Source organism: Telmatherina bonti, assembly GCF_933228915.1.
Source record: "Telmatherina bonti genome assembly, chromosome: 7".
Classification (NCBI taxonomy): Eukaryota; Metazoa; Chordata; class Actinopteri; order Atheriniformes; family Telmatherinidae; genus Telmatherina; species Telmatherina bonti.
In genome coordinates, this window is record NC_136625.1 from 38,118,060 (window position 1) to 38,142,430 (window position 24,371).

Below are 24,371 nucleotides of genomic sequence, written 5' to 3' on the forward strand. Positions count from 1 at the left end.
ATGTTTCCTCACCACAGAGAAAGGTAAGAACATCTCGACGTATTGTAACGCTTTGGGAGGTAAATGTGAGCCTGATCCTGTAAAACTGGAAATCTTCATCAGAAAGAAGTTTCAGACTGTAGAAGTAAAACGTTTCCATCCTGCTGCTGCGGAATCTAAACAAGAAGAAACCTTCCTGATCTGATCAAATTCCTTCATGTTATTCTGTCATCTAAACACAATTCCTGCTAAAAAACAAAAAAACAAAAAACAAAACCCTTTAATTATGAAGTATTTATTCCAGATTAAACTAGAAAACATGAGTTGTGAGACATGATAACCACCATCATCTCTCAGTCAGCTGATCGATGTAGAAACTATAACTCAGTATATTTAAAAGAAATAAAACTTCATAATTCTTTATATATAGAAATGTGAAGTTATTTTCAACCCTCTGCATGTGTTAACGCCTATTTAAAACTAAATACGATGAATGAGATGTAAAAAAAATATGATCAGGTTGTTTGTAAGTGTGTGTGTGTGTGTGTGTTAGCTGATGTCTGCAACCAGATCTTGTCCAGCTGTTTCTTTAACGGATCATTTCATGCAGCAGCTGTAAAAGACAAAAACAAACTGATTTTTCATGAATTTATTTACTGATGGGCGTGTTGGACATGTTGAAATGTCCAGTTAATTGTCACCTCAGTCTTCCTCACCACGCCACATCTGGATCTCTGGATATAAAGCAGACAGACCACGCCACATCTGGATCTCTGGATGTAAAGCAGACAGACCACGCCACATCTGGATCTCTGGACGTAAAGCAGACAGACCACGCCACATCTGTATCTCTGGACGTAAAGCAGACAGACCACGCCACATCTGTATCTCTGGACGTAAAGCAGACAGACCACGCCACATCTGGATCTCTGGATGTAAAGCAGACAGACCACGCCACATCTGGATCTCTGGATGTAAAGCAGACAGACCACGCCACATCTGGATCTCTGGATGTAAAGCAGACAGACCACGGCACATCTGGATCTCTGGACGTAAAGCAGACAGACCATGCCACATCTGGATCTCTGGGCGCAAAGCAGACAGACCACGCCACATCTGGATCTCTGGACGTAAAGCAGACAGACCACCCCACACCTGGATCTCTGGACGTAAAGCAGACAGACCACGCCACATCTGGATCTCTGGATGTAAAGCAGACAGACCACGCCACATCTGGATCTCTGGACGTAAAGCAGACAGACCACGCCACATCTGGATCTCTGGACGTAAAGCAGACAGACCACGCCACATCTGGATCTCTGGACGTAAAGCAGACAGACCACGCCACATCTGGATCTCTGGACGTAAAGCAGACAGACCACGCCACATCTGGATCTCTGGACGTAAAGCAGACAGACCACGCCACATCTGGATCTCTGGACGTAAAGCAGACAGACCACGCCACATCTGGATCTCTGGATGTAAAGCAGACAGACCACGCCACATCTGGATCTCTGGACGTAAAGCAGACAGACCACGCCACATCTGGATCTCTGGACGTAAAGCAGACAGACCACGCCACATCTGGATCTCTGGACGTAAAGCAGACAGACCACGCCACATCTGGATCTCTGGATGTAAAGCAGACAGACCACGCCACATCTGGATCTCTGGATGTAAAGCAGACAGACCACGCCACATCTGGATCTCTGGATGTAAAGCAGACAGACCACGCCACATCTGGATCTCTGGATGTAAAGCAGACAGACCACGCCACATCTGGATCTCTGGATGTAAAGCAGACAGACCACGCCACATCTGGATCTCTGGATGTAAAGCAGACAGACCACGCCACATTTGGATCTCTGGACTTAAAGCAGACAGACCACGCCACATCTGGATCTCTGGATGTAAAGCAGACAGACCACGCCACATTTGGATCTCTGGACGTAAAGCAGACAGACCACGCCACATCTGGATCTCTGGATGTAAAGCAGACAGACCACGCCACATCTGGATCTCTGGACGTAAAGCAGACAGACCACGCCACATCTGGATCTCTGGACGTAAAGCAGACAGACCACGCCACATCTGGATCTCTGGACGTAAAGCAGACAGACCACGCCACATCTGGATCTCTGGACGTAAAGCAGACAGACCACGCCACATCTGGATCTCTGGACGTAAAGCAGACAGACCACGCCACATCTGGATCTCTGGACGTAAAGCAGACAGACCACGCCACATCTGGATCTCTGGACGTAAAGCAGACAGACCACGCCACATCTGGATCTCTGGATGTAAAGCAGACAGACCACGCCACATCTGGATCTCTGGACGTAAAGCAGACAGACCACGCCACATCTGGATCTCTGGACGTAAAGCAGACAGACCACGCCACATCTGGATCTCTGGATGTAAAGCAGACAGACCATGCCACATCTGGATCTCTGGACGCAAAGCAGACAGACCACGCCACATCTGGATCTCTGGACGTAAAGCAGACAGACCACGCCACATCTGGATCTCTGGACGTAAAGCAGACAGACCACACCACATCTGGATCTCTGGATGTAAAGCAGACAGACCACGCCACATCTGGATCTCTGGACGTAAAGCAGACAGACCACGCCACATCTGGATCTCTGGACGTAAAGCAGACAGACCACGCCACATCTGGATCTCTGGACGTAAAGCAGACAGACCACTCCACATCTGGATCTCTGGACTTAAAGCAGACAGACCACGCCACATCTGGATCTCTGGATGTAAAGCAGACAGACCACGCCACATCTGGATCTCTGGATGTAAAGCAGACAGACCACGCCACATCTGGATCTCTGGATGTAAAGCAGACAGACCACGCCACATCTGGATCTCTGGATGTAAAGCAGACAGACCACGCCACATCTGGATCTCTGGACGTAAAGCAGACAGACCACGCCACATCTGGATCTCTGGATGTAAAGCAGACAGACCACGCCACATTTGGATCTCTGGACTTAAAGCAGACAGACCACGCCACATCTGGATCTCTGGACGTAAAGCAGACAGACCACGCCACATCTGGATCTCTGGACGTAAAGCAGACAGACCACGCCACATCTGGATCTCTGGACGTAAAGCAGACAGACCACGCCACATCTGTATCTCTGGACGTAAAGCAGACAGACCACGCCACATCTGGATCTCTGGACGTAAAGCAGACAGACCACCCCACACCTGGATCTCTGGACGTAAAGCAGACAGACCACGCCACATCTGGATCTCTGGACGTAAAGCAGACAGACCACGCCACATCTGGATCTCTGGACGTAAAGCAGACAGACCACGCCACATCTGGATCTCTGGATGTAAAGCAGACAGACCACGCCACATCTGGATCTCTGGACGTAAAGCAGACAGACCACGCCACATCTGGATCTCTGGATGTAAAGCAGACAGACCACGCCACATCTGGATCTCTGGACGTAAAGCAGACAGACCACTCCACATCTGGATCTCTGGACGTAAAGCAGACAGACCACGCCACATCTGGATCTCTGGACGTAAAGCAGACAGACCACGCCACATCTGGATCTCTGGATGTAAAGCAGACAGACCACGCCACATCTGGATCTCTGGATGTAAAGCAGACAGACCACGCCACATCTGGATCTCTGGACGTAAAGCAGACAGACCACCCCACACCTGGATCTCTGGACGTAAAGCAGACAGACCACGCCACATCTGGATCTCTGGACGTAAAGCAGACAGACCACGCCACATCTGGATCTCTGGATGTAAAGCAGACAGACCACGCCACATCTGGATCTCTGGATGTAAAGCAGACAGACCACGCCACATCTGGATCTCTGGATGTAAAGCAGACAGACCACGCCACATCTGGATCTCTGGATGTAAAGCAGACAGACCACGCCACATTTGGATCTCTGGACTTAAAGCAGACAGACCACGCCACATCTGGATCTCTGGATGTAAAGCAGACAGACCACGCCACATCTGGATCTCTGGACGTAAAGCAGACAGACCACGCCACATCTGGGTCTCTGGACGTAAAGCAGACAGACCACGCCACATCTGGATCTCTGGACGTAAAGCAGACAGACTACGCCACATCTGGATCTCTGGACGTAAAGCAGACAGACCACGCCACATCTGGATCTCTGGACGTAAAGCAGACAGACCACGCCACATCTGGATCTCTGGACGTAAAGCAGACAGACCACGCCACATCTGGATCTCTGGACGTAAAGCAGACAGACCACGCCACATCTGGATCTCTGGACGTAAAGCAGACAGACCACGCCACATCTGGATCTCTGGACGTAAAGCAGACAGACCACGCCACATCTGGATCTCTGGACGTAAAGCAGACAGACCACGCCACATCTGGATCTCTGGACGTAAAGCAGACAGACCACGCCACATCTGGATCTCTGGATGTAAAGCAGACAGACCATGCCACATCTGGATCTCTGGACGTAAAGCAGACAGACCACGCCACATCTGGATCTCTGGACGTAAAGCAGACAGACCACTCCACATCTGGATCTCTGGACGTAAAGCAGACAGACCACGCCACATCTGGATCTCTGGACGTAAAGCAGACAGACCACGCCACATCTGGATCTCTGGATGTAAAGCAGACAGACCACGCCACATCTGGATCTCTGGACGTAAAGCAGACAGACCACGCCACATCTGGATCTCTGGACGTAAAGCAGACAGACCACTCCACATCTGGATCTCTGGACGTAAAGCAGACAGACCACGCCACATCTGGATCTCTGGACGTAAAGCAGACAGACCACTCCACATCTGGATCTCTGGACGTAAAGCAGACAGACCACGCCACATCTGGATCTCTGGACGTAAAGCAGACAGACCACGCCACATCTGGATCTCTGGATGTAAAGCAGACAGACCACTCCACATCTGGATCTCTGGACGTAAAGCAGACAGACCACGCCACATCTGGATCTCTGGACGTAAAGCAGACAGACCACGCCACATCTGGATCTCTGGATGTAAAGCAGACAGACCACGCCACATCTGGATCTCTGGATGTAAAGCAGACAGACCACGCCACATCTGGATCTCTGGACGTAAAGCAGACAGACCACCCCACACCTGGATCTCTGGACGTAAAGCAGACAGACCACGCCACATCTGGATCTCTGGACGTAAAGCAGACAGACCACGCCACATCTGGATCTCTGGATGTAAAGCAGACAGACCACGCCACATCTGGATCTCTGGATGTAAAGCAGACAGACCACGCCACATCTGGATCTCTGGATGTAAAGCAGACAGACCACGCCACATCTGGATCTCTGGATGTAAAGCAGACAGACCACGCCACATTTGGATCTCTGGACTTAAAGCAGACAGACCACGCCACATCTGGATCTCTGGATGTAAAGCAGACAGACCACGCCACATCTGGATCTCTGGACGTAAAGCAGACAGACCACGCCACATCTGGGTCTCTGGACGTAAAGCAGACAGACCACGCCACATCTGGATCTCTGGACGTAAAGCAGACAGACTACGCCACATCTGGATCTCTGGACGTAAAGCAGACAGACCACGCCACATCTGGATCTCTGGACGTAAAGCAGACAGACCACGCCACATCTGGATCTCTGGACGTAAAGCAGACAGACCACGCCACATCTGGATCTCTGGACGTAAAGCAGACAGACCACGCCACATCTGGATCTCTGGACGTAAAGCAGACAGACCACGCCACATCTGGATCTCTGGACGTAAAGCAGACAGACCACGCCACATCTGGATCTCTGGACGTAAAGCAGACAGACCACGCCACATCTGGATCTCTGGACGTAAAGCAGACAGACCACGCCACATCTGGATCTCTGGACGTAAAGCAGACAGACCACGCCACATCTGGATCTCTGGACGTAAAGCAGACAGACCACGCCACATCTGGATCTCTGGATGTAAAGCAGACAGACCATGCCACATCTGGATCTCTGGACGTAAAGCAGACAGACCACGCCACATCTGGATCTCTGGACGTAAAGCAGACAGACCACTCCACATCTGGATCTCTGGACGTAAAGCAGACAGACCACGCCACATCTGGATCTCTGGACGTAAAGCAGACAGACCACGCCACATCTGGATCTCTGGATGTAAAGCAGACAGACCACGCCACATCTGGATCTCTGGACGTAAAGCAGACAGACCACGCCACATCTGGATCTCTGGACGTAAAGCAGACAGACCACTCCACATCTGGATCTCTGGACGTAAAGCAGACAGACCACGCCACATCTGGATCTCTGGACGTAAAGCAGACAGACCACTCCACATCTGGATCTCTGGACGTAAAGCAGACAGACCACGCCACATCTGGATCTCTGGACGTAAAGCAGACAGACCACGCCACATCTGGATCTCTGGATGTAAAGCAGACAGACCACGCCACATCTGGATCTCTGGATGTAAAGCAGACAGACCACGCCACATCTGGATCTCTGGACTTAAAGCAGACAGACCACGCCACATCTGGATCTCTGGACGTAAAGCAGACAGACCACGCCACATCTGGATCTCTGGATGTAAAGCAGACAGACCACTCCACATCTGGATCTCTGGACGTAAAGCAGACAGACCACGCCACATCTGGATCTCTGGACGTAAAGCAGACAGACCACGCCACATCTGGATCTCTGGACGTAAAGCAGACAGACCACGCCACATCTGGATCTCTGGACGTAAAGCAGACAGACCACGCCACATCTGGATCTCTGGAAGTAAAGCAGACAGACCACGCCACATCTGGGACTGTCCCACTGGTATTGTCCTACTGGAACTGTCTTACTGGGATTATCCTACTGGGATTTTCCCACTGGGACTGTCCTATTGGGACGGTCCTGGTTTACACAACATGAGCATCCTAAACTTCAGAGACGTCTCCTGGCTCTAAATGTCCAAATTTGACACGTCGTGTAGACTGTTCCAGATGTTTCTGTACATATCGGTATCGGCTGATGTCGATATGGGAAATTAAGGGTTGGACTTTTTTCCCCTTCATTTCTTGTTGTATTTTCCTCAGTTCAGCTGGACTCATTTTCCACCCTTTCAGGACAAAAACGTCCCGTCCAAAAGAACATTAGAACATTTCTACCTTTGCTTCTGTAGAGATCTTTAAGCAAATGTTGTTTCTTTTAAAAACAACCAAATATGGAATAATTTAAATGATTTTAAATGTTTATTTACCAATCGTCTCACACAATGAAGCTGTCTTTACCTTAAAAATAACACAAATATTTTTTTTGTCCATGTAATACACAGTGGAGTGATAGGGACGTCTACAGCAGCAAGCCTAACTCTTTAATGTTTTATAGCAGCTTTTGGAGAGGATAAAAAAAAACAAAAAAAACAGTAAAATTAAGTAATTTATTTTGGATTTAAAGGGTTAAAAATTTCAGTAAGTAGATAGTTTCCCAAAAACCGAAGTTGATCTGAACAAAGAAAACAAGAAAATATTTAAAAAAAAAACATAAAATGGAAAAAGCACAAATAGTGGATCCAAATCAACGTTGTCCACATTTTCCAACTTCCCAGCATGTATTACGAGGAATATAACTGGTTTTCTTCAGTAAACCAACATTTAAAGGGTTAAAATCAATTGAATAATTGAAGTAAATTTAATTCAAAACAATTTGGGGGAAATATGAATTTGTGATGTTTTATGGAAGTTGTTTTTGTTAAACTGGGCTCTAGCTGCTGAGGAAGAGGAGGAAGAGTGAGATTAGACGGCATTCTCCTCACACCCAGGACAGACGTCTGACAGCTGAGCCAGATGATGAAGGCAGACGTCTGTTCCGAAGCAGGAAAAGTTTGGTAATGTGTGTAATGTTTCCTTCCACAGGGAGCAGCCCATCTTCAGCACACGTGCCCACGTTTTCCAGATTGATCCCACCACCAAGAGGAACTGGATCCCTGCCAGCAAGCACGCCGTCTCCGTGTCCTTCTTCTACGATGCCAACCGCAACGTCTACCGGATCATCAGTGTGGGTGGAACCAAAGTGAGTAGAGGAAGCAGAGGAAAGTGCCATGAAGTGAACATGACGGCTTCTTTCCAGCAGGGATTTATGTGAGGCTGAGTGGAGGGGGAGGGTCTTCTTAGCACCTTGTGTGACCCACATTGCTGCCTCCCAGAAGGCAGTGCGAGGCGACGGCCTCTGCCAGGACCGATGTCTGGCATGCTAATCTTCACAGCAGATGTCCAACATCTGAGGACAAACACGTCAAAGCAGCGCGTCCAGACCATGGAGGGATTTCCTGGAGGGGGGAGGGGGGAGGGGGGGTGACATAATCTGAGTTTAACAAACAGATCTGGATCAGGTCTGTTATCATAACACTGAAAAATAAACTGAAAGGTGCAGAAATATGTTACGCTTCCTCATCAATATCAGAGACGCAGCCCAGTTCAGAATGGTCCAACTGGAACCCAGTTAAACCAGATGGATCAGAGGATCCTCATCAGTCCAGTTTATTATAACCCAGTTTACATAAACCAGGAAATCAGAGCCTAGATGGGAAAACCTCCATCAGGACCAGGACCAGGAAGGAAAACCTCCATCAGGACCAGGACCAGGAAGGAAAACTTCCATCAGGACCAGGACCAGGATGGAAAACCTCCATCAGGACCAGGACCAGGAAGGAAAACCTCCATCAGGACCAGAACCAGGGAGGAAAACCTCCATCAGGACCGGGACCAGGAAGGAAAACCTCCATCAGGACCAGAACCAGGAAGGAAGGAGGTTTATGTTTCTGGACCAGTTGTGGGGTGGAGAGGATGGGAAAGAGGCGGAACCAGCAACAGAACTCCGATCCAGGATCGGGCTGCGGGTTTCTACATGGAGAGCAGAGAGGAGCCCAGTGCATCATGGGACGTCTCCCAGAGCGTCACGGAACATCTCCCAGTGCATCACAGGACATTTCCCAGTCTGTCATGGGACGTCTGCCAGTAGTTTCATCCTATAGCTGCAGGACTAAAGGTTTTCCAGAACAATAACCAGGACTTTAAGTCGTCCAATCTGGAAGGAACAGATCCATGAAACAGATGTCCTGCATCCTTCTGACGCAGGCTGCGTTCATTATAGGAATATTACATGGAAGGTGGAAGGAGGTCCGAGAAACCTGGTTTATATATGAGTTAGAGGACTGATCCTCTGTAGAACTGGAAGCTCAGGTAGGACCATAGCTGGACAGTCTTCCTGAGGTTCTCAGGTCCAGAGACAACAAGCGTGGAAGAAGAAAATCCATCCAGGTCTTCGAGACGTCCTTAATCTGATAATCTGATTGGTTTAGTCAGATTTCATGGAGACGTAGATCTGAAAATCATCTGCATAGAAACGAACATTCAGGCAGTTTCCTGAGATATTTACCTGGTAACATCTGTCAACTGCTGAGCTTCACTTTTTACCTTCTAGTGCAGAATCGTTCCTCATCACATGACTTCACTCGGTACTACTTTCCTCATTCCTAGGATTACTTTCCTCATTCCTAGGATTACTTTCCTAATTCCTAAATTTACTTTCCTCATTCCTAAGATTACTTTCCTCATTCCTAGGATTACTTTACTCATTCCTAGAATTACTTTACTCATTCCTAGGATTACTTTGTATGAAAGACAATTTACACAGCAAGTAGAAAGCAACACGTTATAATGGAGAGTTTAAGTCCAACCAGAGTTTACTGCATTTTTCCATCACGGATTTCTGCTTCATGACATGCTAAAGGTTCCTGCCATAGACATCATATATATGTAGATGCCTCATTCTTCTTTGGACAATCAGCTCCAGCGGCTCCAGAGTTACTCCAAGCACAGAAGCAGCTTTCTGGATCAGTTTGTTGATTCTCTTCAAGTCTCTGGTTCTGATGCTACTACCCCAGCAGATGCTGCAAAGCTGACTGCACTCTCCACAACAGACTTATAGAAGATATGCAACATCTTGGTGCAGACGTTAAACCATCTCAGCTTCCTTAAGAAGTACAGTCTGCTCTGACCTTTCTTGTAGATGTAGTCAGTGTTGCATTTCCAGTCCAGTTTGTTGTCCAGCTGAACTCCAAGATACTTGTATTCCTCCACCACCTCCACCTCCTCTCCCAGGATGGAAACAGTGCTTTGTTTATTCTTCTTCCTCCTGAAGTCAACAATCATCTCTTTTGTTTTGCTGCTATTTAATATGAGATGATTGTCACCGCACCATTTAACAAACTGACTGACCAGTTCTCTGTACTCTGCTTCTTGTCCATCCCTGATACACCCCACAACTGCAGAGTCATCAGAGTATTTCTGCAGATGACAGGACTCAGAGTTGTACTGGAAGTCTGAGGTGTACAGAGTGAAGAGGAATGGCCAGAGTACAGTTCCTTGTGGTGCACCAGTGCTGCTGACCTCCATCTCAGACACACAACCTTTCAGTCTCACAAACTGGGGTCTGTTTGTGAGGTAGTCATAGATCCAGGTGGTTGTGGAGGTATCCACCTGGAATTTATGGAGCTTCTCACATAACAAAGCAGGCTGAATGGTATTAAAAGCACTGAGAAATGAAAGAACATGACCCTCAGAGTGCTGCCTGAATGGTCCAGATGAGAGTGTGCTCTCTGGAGCAGGTATATGATGGCATCTTCAACCCCAAGTCCATTACGATATGCAAACTGGAATGGGTCCTGAAAGGTGTTTACTTGCTTGTTGAGGTGAGCCAGTAAGAGTCTCTCCAGGACTTTCATGATGTGAGATGTCAGGGCAACTGGTCTGTAGTCACTTGGTTCAGCTGGTTGTGTTTTTTTAGGCACTGGAACAAGGCAGGAGGTTTTCCACAGCACTGGGACTCTATTTAGTCTCAGACTGGTGTTGAAAAGGTGCTGGAGAATCGGACATAGTTGTTCTGAGCAAGTCTTGAGAACTCTGGGACTGACACCATCTGGACCTGCAGCCTTGTTCTGGTTCAGTTTCTCAAGTTGCTTCTTAACCTGATTGCAGGAGACAAACAAGGTGGAGGTCTCAGGATGTCCTGATGTGGAGGAAGATGAAGCTGTGTTCTGGTCCATGACTGAGCTGCAGGGTGACAGATTGGAGGCGTGACAGGAAAGCAGTGGGCTTATGGAGGGTGTGTGGTCTGTTGGGCTGGAGGTAGGGGGTGAACTGAACCTGTTGAAGAATATGTTCAGCTCATTAGCTCTGTCCAGACCTCCATCAGGCTGCTCCCCCTTTAACTTGAAGCCGGTGATCTTCTTCATTCCAGACCACACATCCCTCAGGTTATTCTGCTGGAGCTGACTTTCTAACTTCTTCCTGTAGTCCTCCTTGCACTTCTTAGTTTGTGTTTTAAGTTGTTTTTGTGTTGCCCTCAATAACTCCCTGTCTCCATCCCTGAAGGCTTTCTTTTTGATGTTCAGCAGCTTTTTCAGGTCACTGGTGATCCAGGGTTTGTTATTGGGGAAGCACCTCACTGTTCTTGTTGGGACGATGCTGTCCACACAGAAGTTTATGTAATCTGTCACACACTCAGTCATGGCGTTGATGTCGTCTCCATGAGGTTCACAGAGGACGTTCCAGTCTGTAGCCTCAAAGCCTCCTCTAAGAGCATCTTCAGCTTCAGCAGACCAGATTTTGATAGTCTTTGTGATGACTGGTTGCTGCTGAACGATGGGCTTGTAGGTGGAGGTGAGAAGAACCAGATTATGGTCAGATCTTCCTAAAGGAGGCAGGGCAGAACAACTGTATCCATTATTCATATTTGCATAAAATAAGTCCAACATTTTATTTTCTCTGGTGGAGCAGCTGACAAACTGCTGGAATGTTGGTAGAGTTGCAGAGAGGGAGACGTTGTTGAAGTCTCCGGAGATCGCCATGAATGAGTTTGGATGCTGTGTTTGTAGCCGAGCAACGACGGAGCTGATGACGTCACAGGCTGTGTCTGGTGCGGTACCAGGTATTATATAAACCGCTACCAGAATAACACAGGTAAACTCTCTGGGTAAATAATATGGACAAAAGCTCACAGCTAACAGTTCCATGTCCCTTGTGCATATCTTCTCCTTGACAGTAACATGTCCAGGATGACATCAACGCTGGTTAACCAGCACTGCAATTCCACCACCCTTTAGCTTTCCGCTGTTTTGTCTACTGCGGTCTGCACGGACCGTTTTAACGCCCGGTACAGACACATTACAGTCAGGGATGTGTTCATGCAGTCATGTCTCGGTGAAGCACATCAATACTGCACTCTCTGTATTCTTTCTGAAACCTTGTTAGCATCTGGAGCTCGTCCGTTTTGTTAGCTAGCGATCTCACATTACCCATGACGACGGTCGGGAGAAATTTTACTCCTATGAGGTGTTTATGGAAAAATATGATATATGAAGGTGTTTATGGAAAAATATGATATTGATGCTTCATAAAGAGAGTTTTACAGGGTAGCATAATTACCTCCACCCAGGAGGTTATGGTTTTACCGGCTTTATCCGTTTGTTTGTGTTCAAGATAACTTAAAAAGTTATGGATGGATTTTCATGAAATTTTCAGGACCTGTTGGAAACATGAAACAAAAGAACTGATTTAATTTTGGTGCTGATTCAGATCACTGTTTTGATCCAGGAACTTTTTAAAGGCCTTGGCGGAGGTTTGTGCTCTCCGAGTGTTTTTCTGGGTAACTTTTGAATTGCACAATTTTGATACAATACTTTATTTTCAGACTTTGTCCAACTGTATTTCTATGTTGATAAATTAATAAATGTAAATAAAAGAAAGAGTCAGCCGTAGTCAAGAGAAAGCAGCAACTATATTTTGTTCAGCATACGGTTGCAATAACCGGCAAAATATTGAAAGCAGATCGTGTGGAATTACATTTCACAAGGTTGAATTTATTTGACCAGATAAAAACAGATAAATCTAAATGCATCAATCAAACATGTTAGTATCAAATTTATTTAAACATTTATTTATACTGTAGGTACCTTATGTCTTAAATAGCATTATAATAATATTTTAGCACATAGTTTTTAATGTTTTACAGTGATTTGTATCATTACAATATCTCTGTCCTTTGTAACAAACCAAACTGTGAGAAAAATCTGGTAAAAATTTGTGAAGTTATTGTTGTGGTTGGACCTACACCTTACAAATAAATGCATTGGAGGTGCATGGAGACCCATCCAAGATGGCAGCGACTTGTATAGGCAGCATGATACTATGGTTCCTGCAGTAATGATGACGACACACAAAGCGGGTGAAGGAGAAATCAGTGTAAAACTGTTTGCGTGATGTAGATCTTATAAAAGCTTTGGATGAAGGTGAAGTTCAATGTACATGAACTGATGAACTGATTTAGCTGCCGTTTTGTTTGCAGGCAATTATTAACTGCACCGTTACGCCCAGCATGACCTTCACCAAGACGTCCCAGAAGTTCGGGCAGTGGGCGGACAGCAGGGCCAACACCGTCTACGGTTTGGGCTTCGCCACTGAGCAGCAGCTGCATCAGGTAGGAAACCATCTCCTGCCTCAGCAGCGGGCTCCTCAACTTTATTCCAACACCAGCCTGGTGAGCTGCTCTGCACCGCTTATGTCTATATTCGCTCTGTTTCTCTCTTTCTAAAAGTTTTCTGAGAAGTTTAAGGAGGTGAAGGATGCTGCTCGCCTTGCTCGAGAGAAATCACAAGACAAAGAATTGGCCAACACGGCGCTCACCATCGCTGCCCCTCAGGTGAGCTGCAGACATGATAAGTCAGATCAGATGAAAGGACCTGGAAACCCTCCATAAGATGTTGCTGTTTGTACTTCCATAAAATCCTCCAAAGTTCTTCTCAATCCTCTCCAGCAAAACAGCATTTTATGTACTTGGATTATCACGTCCTGTTTGCATGTCCTCATGCGCAGCTGCAAAACCTGCCAATTGTTTTTCAGTCTGCTCTTAGTACCAACACGGAGTTGGTACGTCCACATGGATACTTCGGGTTATAATTCAGGAAAATGTGGTGAAGAAAGTATTTTCAGGATTTTAACACGTCAGAAATATGTTGGAGGAGATGAAGATCTGCCACCTAGATCCAACCTCCTCTTAATCAGGACCACCATCCTCTTCAAAAGGTCCACATTGTCGTCTTCTTCATCAAGTTCCATCTCATCACCATTAGAATCTCCCGGTCCACCTCATCATGATGAGAATCTCCCGTTCCACCTCATCATGATGAGAATCTCCCGTTCCACCTAATCATGATGAGAATCTCCCGTTCCACCTAATCATGATGAGAATCTCCCGTTCCACCTAATCATGATGAGAATCTCCCGTTCCACCTCATCATGATGAGAATCTCCCGTTCCACCTAATCATGATGAGAATCTCCCGTTCCACCTCATCATGATGAGAATCTCCCGTTCCACCTCATTATGATGAGAATCTCCCGTTCCACCTCATCATGATGAGAATCTCCCGTTCCACCTCATCATGATGAGAATCTCCCGTTCCACCTCATTATGATGAGAATCTCCCGTTCCACCTCATCATGATGAGAATCTCCCGTTCCACCTCATCACCATGAGAATCTCCCGTTCCACCTCATCATGATGAGAATCTCCCGTTCCACCTCATTATGATGAGAATCTCCCGTTCCACCTCATCATGATGAGAATCTCCCGTTCCACCTCATCATGATGAGAATCTCCCGTTCCACCTCATCATGATGAGAATCTCCCGTTCCACCTCATCATGATGAGAATCTCCCGTTCCACCACATCATGATGAGAATCTCCCGTTCCACCTCATCATGATGAGAATCTCCCGTTCCACCTCATCATGATGAGAATCTCCCGTTCCACCTCATCATGATGAGAACCTCCCGTTCCACCTCATTATGATGAGAATCTCCCGTTCCACCTCATTATGATGAGAATCTCCCGTTCCACCTCATCATGATGAGAATCTCCCGTTCCACCTCATCACCATGAGAATCTCCCGTTCCACCTCATCACCATGAGAATCTCCCGTTCCACCTCATCACGATGAGAATCTCCCGTTCCACCTCATCATGATGAGAATCTCCCATTCCACCACATCACCAAAGCTGCTCTGTTGGATGTAGATCTGGTGACTGTGGATGCCATTGGAGGACAGTGAACTAATCGTCATGGTGGAGATGATGTGACAGACCCAGTCCAAATATAATTAATTTATTTGTTTCACCACTATTCCAGTTAAGGGCTGCGGGGAAGCTAGAGTCTATCCCACAAATTAAGACCAATGTGGGGGTCATATGGGCGGGTTATGGCCGCCACACTCCCATGGAGTCAAAGCTGTGAGTTGATGCCAAATAAGGACCAAACTAAAATGTGGGTGTGGGCCTTATTTGGGCCAAACATTTGTATCTCTCTGTGTCAGGTGTGTTGTTGGGTTTAAACAGCTGATGCTAAGATAATGCCCCTTACGACCACCACACCATTCCAGCAGCAGCCTGAAGCGTTGATCCTGACGGCAGGATGGATCCATGTTGTCATGATGTTTCCAGCAGGTTCTGATCCTACCATGTGGATGTGGAGCTGAACTGGAGACTCATCAGACCAGTTTCTCCATCTTCTGCTGCATCCTGGTCCAGACAACTGCTGCTGCTGGATCTATTCTCTCCTTCAGACCTTCTCTGGAAACACTGGAGATGTTAGTGTGGGAAAATCCCAGTAAACACTCAGACCAGCGGCCTGAAATCCCAGTTCTTTCCCATTCTGATGCCCAGTTTAAACTTAAGCATGTCTAAGTGCCTACATGCTTACGTGTGATTGGCTGGTTAACAGGAGGTGGAGCTGAGGAAGCTGATGAAGAGGATCGTGAGTGCAGGTTATAAACTAGAATCCCTGTTTTAGAATCACAAATTAGCTTTTTCTTTTATTCCAAGCAGAACTTAAGCTGAAGATGAGTGGAAAAGTCAGAATTATGAGAACCAGAAGTGTTTCCAGAAGCTCGTCTTCTACCTGAACAACAGTTTCTGCTCTCACACTGAACATGAAGAGATGGGTGGAGAGAGAGGAAAGAAAAGATGAAGCAGGAGCTGGGTCACTTGTCTCGGAGGGAAGCGAAAGTGAGGAAAACTAGGACGATGATAAAATTATCCCATGCTGCTCAGAAGCACAGCACATTCTTATTCTACAGCCACAGCTGTCCAGATGTCTTACTGCATCACCACTGGTGGACCGATCCCAGCTCTGGCTTTTTATCCTGAGAAGATTATCAACAATCAGTGACTTTAGTGGTCATGAGGGAAATTCCCACTGACCAGACTCCCATTTCCAGACTTCCACTGACCAGATTCCCATTTCTAGACCCCCACTGACCAGATTCCCATTTCCAGACTCCCACTGACCAGATTCCCATTTCCAGACTTCTACTGACCAGATTCCCATTTCCAGACTCCCACTGACCAGATTCTCATTTCCAGACCCCCACTGACCAGATTCCCATTTCCAGACCCCCACTGACCAGATTCCCATTTCTAGACCCCCACTGACCAGATTCCCATTTCCAGACTCCCACTGACCAGATTCCCATTTCCAGACTTCTACTGACCAGATTCCCATTTCCAGACTCCCACTGACCAGATTCCCATTTCCAGACCCCCACTGACCAGATTCCTATTTCCAGACCCCCACTGACCAGATTCCCATTTCCAGACTCCCACTGACCAGATTCCCATTTCCAGACTCCCACTGACCAGATTCCTATTTCCAGACTCCCACTGACCAGATTCCCATTTCTAGACCCCCACTGACCAGATTCCCCTTTTTCAGACTCCCAATGACCAGATTCCCATTTCCAGATTCCCATTTCCAGACTCCCAATGACCAGATTCCCATTTCCAGACTTCCACTGACCAGACTCCCATTTCCAGACTCCCACTGACCAGATTCCAATTTCCAGACCCCCACTGACCAGATTCCCATTCCCAGATTCCCAATGACTAGATTCCCATTTCTAGACCCCCACTGACCAGATTCCCATTTCTAGACCCCCACTGACCAGATTCTTATTTCCAGACTCCAACTGACCAGATTCCCATTCCCAGATTCCCAATGACTAGATTCCCATTTCTAGACCCCTACTGACCAGATTCCCATTTCCAGACCCCCACTGACCAGATTCCCATTTCCAGACTCCAACTGACCAGATTCCCATTTCTAGACCCCCACTGACCAGATTCCCATTTCCAGACTCCAACTGACCAGACTCCCATTCCCAGATTCCCAATGACTAGATTCCCATTTCTAGACCCCTACTGACCAGATTCCCATTTCTAGACCCCCACTGACCAGATTCCCATTTCCAGGCTCCAACTGACCAGATTCCCATTTCTAGACCCCCACTGACCAGATTCCCATTTCCAGACTCACACTGACCAGATTCCCATTTCCAGACTCCCACTGACCAGATTCCCATTTCTAGACTCCCAATGACCAGATTCCCATTTCCAGACTTCCACTGACCAGACTCCCATTTCCAGACTCCCACTGACCAGATTCCAATTTCCAGACCCCCACTGACCAGATTCCCATTTCCAGACTCCCAATGACCAGTGGGGGTCTAGAAATGGGAATCTGGTCAGTGGAAGTCTGGAAATGGGAGTCTGGTCAGTGGGAGTCTGGAAATGGGAATCTGGTCATTGGGAGTCTAGAAATGGGAATCTGGTCAGTGGGAGTCTGGAAATGGGAATCTGGTCAGTGGGAGTCTGGGGGCGGCTGTAGCGCAGGAGGAAGAGCAGTTGTCCTTCAACTGGTAAGTTGGGGGATCAATTCCAGGCTTCCCCTGAAATGCCAAAGTGTCCTAGGGCAAGACACTGAACCCCAAACTGCCCCCCGATGTGCCTATTGGGGTATGAGTGTGTTGAGTGAGTGTGTGTGTGAATGGGTGAATGTGACAAGTAGTGTAAAGCGCTTTGAGTGGTCTGTATGACTAGAAAAGCGCTATAGAAGTACAAGTCCATTTACCATTTACCACTGACCAGATTCCCATTTCTAGACCCCCACTGACCAGATTCTTATTTCCAGACTCCAACTGACCAGATTCCCATTCCCAGATTCCCAATGACTAGATTCCCATTTCTAGACCCCTACTGACCAGATTCCCATTTCTAGACCCCCACTGACCAGATTCCCATTTCCAGGCTCCAACTGACCAGATTCCCATTTCTAGACCCCTACTGACCAGATTCCCATTTCCAGACCCCCACTGACCAGACTCCCATTTCCAGACTCCAACTGACCAGATTCCCATTTCTAGACCCCCACTGACCAGATTCCCATTTCCAGACTCCCACTGACCAGATTCCCATTTCCAGACTCCAACTGACCAGATTCCCATTCCCAGATTCCCAATGACTAGATTCCCATTTCCAGACTCCAACTGACCAGATTCCCATTTCTAGACCCCCACTGACCAGATTCCCATTTCCAGACTCCCACTGACCAGATTCCCATTTCCAGACTCCAACTGACCAGATTCCCATTCCCAGATTCCCAATCACTAGATTCCCATTTCTAGACCCCTACTGACCAGATTCCCATTTCTAGACCCCCACTGACCAGATTCCCATTTCCAGGCTCCAACTGACCAGATTCCCATTTCTAGACCCCCACTGACCAGATTCCCATTTCCAGACTCCCACTGACCAGATTCCCATTTCTAGACCCCCACTGACCAGATTCCCATTTCCAGACTCCAACTGACCAGATTCCCATTTCCAGACCCCCACTGACCAGATTCCCATTTCTAGACCCCCACTGACCAGATTCCCATTTCTAGACCCCCACTGAGCAGGTTCCCATTTCCAGACTTCCAATGACCAGATTCCCATTTCTAGACCCCCACTGACCAGATTCCCATTTCCAGACTCCCACTGACCAGATTCCCATTTCCAGACTCCCACTGACCAGATTCCCATTTCTAGACTCCCAATGACCAGATTCCCATTTCCAGACTCCCACTGACCAGACTCCCATTTCCAGACTTCCACTGACCAGATTCCCATTTCCAGACTCCCAATGACCAGATTCCCATTTCCAGACTCCCAATGACCAGATTCCCATTTCTAGACCCCCACTGACCAGATTCCCATTTCCAGACTCCAACTGACCAGATTCCCATTTCTAGACCCCCACTGACCAGATTCCCATTTCTAGACCCCCACTGACCAGATTCCCATTTCTAGACCCCCACTGACCAGATTCCCATTTTCAGACTCCCACTGACCAGACTCCCATTTCCAGACTCCCACTGACCAGATTCCAATTTCCAGACTCCCACTGACCAGATTCCCATTCCCAGATTCCCAATGACTAGATTCCCATTTCCAGATTCCCATTTCCAGACTTCCACTGACCAGACTCCCATTTCCAGACTTCCACTGACCAGACTCCCATTTCCAGACTCCCACTGACCAGATTCCAATTTCCAGACCCCCACTGACCAGATTCCCATTCCCAGATTCCCAATGACTAGATTCCCATTTCTAGACCCCCACTGACCAGATTCCCATTTCTAGACCCCCACTGACCAGATTCCCATTTCCAGACTCCAACTGACCAGATTCCCATTCCCAGATTCCCAATGACTAGATTCCCATTTCTAGACCCCTACTGACCAGATTCCCATTTCCAGACCCCCACTGACCAGATTCCCATTTCTAGACCCCCACTGACCAGATTCCCATTTCCAGGCTCCAACTGACCAGATTCCCATTTCTAGACCCCCACTGACCAGATTCCCATTTCCAGACTCCCACTGACCAGATTCCCATTTCCAGACTCCCACTGACCAGATTCCCATTTCTAGACTCCCAATGACCAGATTCCCATTTCCAGACTCCCACTGACCAGACTCCCATTTCCAGACTTCCACTGACCAGATTCCCACTTCCAGACTCCCAATGACCAGATTCCAATTTCCAGACTCCCAATGACCAGATTCCCATTTCTAGACCCCCACTGACCAGATTCCCATTTCCAGACTCCAACTGACCAGATTCCCATTTCTAGACCCCCACTGACCAGATTCCCATTTCTAGACCCCCACTGACCAGATTCCCATTTCTAGACCCCCACTGAGCAGGTTCCCATTTCCAGACTTCCAATGACCAGATTCCCATTTCTAGACCCCCACTGACCAGATTCCCATTTCCAGACTCCCACTGACCAGATTCCCATTTCTAGACTCCCACTGACCAGATTCCCATTTCTAGACTCCCAATGACCAGATTCCCATTTCCAGACTCCCACTGACCAGACTCCCATTTCCAGACTTCCACTGACCAGATTCCCATTTCCAGACTCCCAATGACCAGATTCCCATTTCCAGACTCCCAATGACCAGATTCCCATTTCTAGACCCCCACTGACCAGATTCCCATTTCCAGACTCCAACTGACCAGATTCCCATTTCTAGACCCCCACTGAGCAGGTTCCCATTTCCAGACTTCCAATGACCAGATTCCCATTTCTAGACCCCCACTGACCAGATTCCCATTTCCAGACTCCAACTGACCAGATTCCCATTTCTAGACCCCCACTGACCAGATTCCCATTTCTAGACCCCCACTGACCAGATTCCCATTTCTAGACCCCCACTGACCAGATTCCCATTTTCAGACTCCCACTGACCAGATTCCCATTTCCAGACTCCCACTGACCAGATTCCCATTTCCAGACTTCCACTGACCAGACTCCCATTTCCAGACTCCCACTGACCAGATTCCAATTTCCAGACTCCCACTGACCAGATTCCCATTCCCAGATTCCCAATGACTAGATTCCCATTTCCAGATTCCCATTTCCAGACTCCCACTGACCAGATTCCCATTTCCAGACTTCCACTGACCAGACTCCCATTTCCAGACTCCCACTGACCAGATTCCAATTTCCAGACCCCCACTGACCAGATTCCCATTCCCAGATTCCCAATGACTAGATTCCCATTTCTAGACCCCCACTGACCAGATTCCCACTTCCAGACTCCCAATGACCAGATTCCCATTTCCAGACTCCCAATGACCAGATTCCCATTTCTAGACCCCCACTGACCAGATTCCCATTTCCAGACTCCAACTGACCAGATTCCCATTTCTAGACCCCCACTGACCAGATTCCCATTTCTAGACTCCCAATGACCAGATTCCCATTTCCAGACTCCCACTGACCAGACTCCCATTTCCAGACTTCCACTGACCAGATTCCCACTTCCAGACTCCCAATGACCAGATTCCCATTTCCAGACTCCCAATGACCAGATTCCCATTTCTAGACCCCCACTGACCAGATTCCCATTTCCAGACTCCAACTGACCAGATTCCCATTTCTAGACTCCCACTGACCAGATTCCCATTTCCAGACTCCCACTGACCAGATTCCCATTTCTAGACTCCCAATGACCAGATTCCCATTTCCAGACTCCCACTGACCAGACTCCCATTTCCAGACTTCCACTGACCAGATTCCCACTTCCAGACTCCCAATGACCAGATTCCCATTTCCAGACTCCCAATGACCAGATTCCCATTTCTAGACCCCCACTGACCAGATTCCCATTTCCAGACTCCAACTGACCAGATTCCCATTTCTAGACCCCCACTGACCAGATTCCCATTTCTAGACCCCCACTGACCAGATTCCCATTTCTAGACCCCCACTGAGCAGGTTCCCATTTCCAGACTTCCAATGACCAGATTCCCATTTCTAGACCCCCACTGACCAGATTCCCATTTCCAGACTCCAACTGACCAGATTCCCATTTCTAGACCCCCACTGACCAGATTCCCATTTCTAGACTCCCACTGACCAGATTCCCATTTCCAGACTCCCACTGACCAGATTCCCATTTCTAGACCCCCACTGACCAGATTCCCATTTCCAGACTCCCACTGACCAGACTCCCATTTCCAGACTTCCACTGACCAGATTCCCATTTCCAGACTCCCAATGACCAGATTCCCATTTCCAGACTCCCAATGACCAGATTCCCATTTCTAGACCCCCACTGACCAGATTCCCATTTCCAGACTCCAACTGACCAGATTCCCATTTCTAGACCCCCACTGAGCAGGTTCCCATTTCCAGACTTCCAATGACCAGATTCCCATTTCTAGACCCCCACTGACCAGATTCCCATTTCCAGACTCCAACTGACCAGATTCCCATTTCTAGACCCCCACTGACCAGATTCCCATTTCTAGACCCCCACTGACCAGATTCCCATTTCTAGACCCCCACTGACCAGATTCCCATTTTCAGACTCCCACTGACCAGATTCCCATTTCCAGACTCCCACTGACCAGATTCCCATTTCCAGACTTCCACTGACCAGACTCCCATTTCCAGACTCCCACTGACCAGATTCCAATTTCCAGACTCCCACTGACCAGATTCCCATTCCCAGATTCCCAATGACTAGATTCCCATTTCCAGATTCCCATTTCCAGACTCCCACTGACCAGATTCCCATTTCCAGACTTCCACTGACCAGACTCCCATTTCCAGACTCCCACTGACCAGATTCCAATTTCCAGACCCCCACTGACCAGATTCCCATTCCCAGATTCTCAATGACTAGATTCCCATTTCTAGACCCCCACTGACCAGATTCCCACTTCCAGACTCCCAATGACCAGATTCCCATTTCCAGACTCCCAATGACCAGATTCCCATTTCTAGACCCCCACTGACCAGATTCCCATTTCCAGACTCCAACTGACCAGATTCCCATTTCTAGACCCCCACTGACCAGATTCCCATTTCCAGACTCCCACTGACCAGATTCCCATTTCCAGACTCCCACTGACCAGATTCCCATTTCTAGACTCCCAATGACCAGATTCCCATTTCCAGACTCCCACTGACCAGACTCCCATTTCCAGACTTCCACTGACCAGATTCCCACTTCCAGACTCCCAATGACCAGATTCCCATTTCCAGACTCCCAATGACCAGATTCCCATTTCTAGACCCCCACTGACCAGATTCCCATTTCCAGACTCCAACTGACCAGATTCCCATTTCTAGACCCCCACTGACCAGATTCCCATTTCTAGACCCCCACTGACCAGATTCCCATTTCTAGACCCCCACTGAGCAGGTTCCCATTTCCAGACTTCCAATGACCAGATTCCCATTTCTAGACCCCCACTGACCAGATTCCCATTTCCAGACTCCAACTGACCAGATTCCCATTTCTAGACCCCCACTGACCAGATTCCCATTTCTAGACTCCCACTGACCAGATTCCCATTTCCAGACTCCCACTGACCAGACTCCCATTTCCAGACTTCCACTGACCAGATTCCCACTTCCAGACTCCCAATGACCAGATTCCCATTTCCAGACTCCCAATGACCAGATTCCCATTTCTAGACCCCCACTGACCAGATTCCCATTTCCAGACTCCAACTGACCAGATTCCCATTTCTAGACCCCCACTGACCAGATTCCCATTTCTAGACCCCCACTGACCAGATTCCCATTTCTAGACCCCCACTGAGCAGGTTCCCATTTCCAGACTTCCAATGACCAGATTCCCATTTCTAGACCCCCACTGACCAGATTCCCATTTCCAGACTCCCACTGACCAGATTCCCATTTCTAGACCCCCACTGACCAGATTCCCATTTCTAGACCCCCACTGACCAGATTCCCATTTCTAGACCCCCACTGAGCAGGTTCCCATTTCCAGACTTCCACTGACCAGATTCCATGTGGTTTTCTGCCTGGTTAAACAAACCTTGGAGAAGCCAATGCTCCTGAAGCTGCACTGCTGACAAACTCGTACTGCCGGATCCAGTCCAACCCGGATTTTCCTGTTCTGAAAGGTTCTGTTCGCACTGACATGTTTCTCTCTGCTTTCCCCTGCATGGATTTCACCCATAGTTCTCCCAGGTGAGTCTTCTGCTGGTTTAGCTACATCTGCACGAAATTAAACCACCATTACAAAAGAAGTTGCCATTCTGTTAATAAAAGCAGAATATTATCCACTCGTATTTTATTCCCAGTAGAAGTTAAACAAGATGTCATGTTTAGACCCAGTTAATGTCCATTTCTGCCCCCTACGTACGTAAACCACTACATCAGTTTTAAACCTTGTCATACGTACTCATATGTCCATGTGTCTTTTAAGTCATGCAGCGGTTAAGTCAGTTCATCCTCTAGGAGGCTGTGCTGACTTTAGGTTTCTGACACCAGGTTCAGACACTGGTTGGAGGCAGAAATGCAACATCATACAACTACCTGACACTCAAACACTCCCGTCATCTTTATATTTGTCCTGGTTATCGTCGTCTTCTTCTTCCTTCTCCTCCTGTTCCTCTCTCTTCCCAGCTCTCTTGCC

At 48.0% G+C, this 24,371-nt stretch overlaps 1 protein-coding gene across 1 annotated transcript in view; it reads left to right on the forward strand.

The window, feature by feature from the left end:
- The window catches only part of LOC306758630 (homer protein homolog 3), a gene marked incomplete at both ends in the record, with an annotated part of 42,788 nt that continues 18,417 nt past the window's right edge, over positions 1–24,371 (forward strand). Inside the window, 5 exons of the mRNA XM_079243968.1 lie at positions 1–23; positions 7,886–8,042; positions 13,377–13,508; positions 13,626–13,730; positions 23,915–23,923. Coding sequence (XP_079100094.1) covers positions 1–23; positions 7,886–8,042; positions 13,377–13,508; positions 13,626–13,730; positions 23,915–23,923 — 426 coding nt within the window. The remainder of the gene's footprint in view (positions 24–7,885; positions 8,043–13,376; positions 13,509–13,625; positions 13,731–23,914; positions 23,924–24,371) is intronic.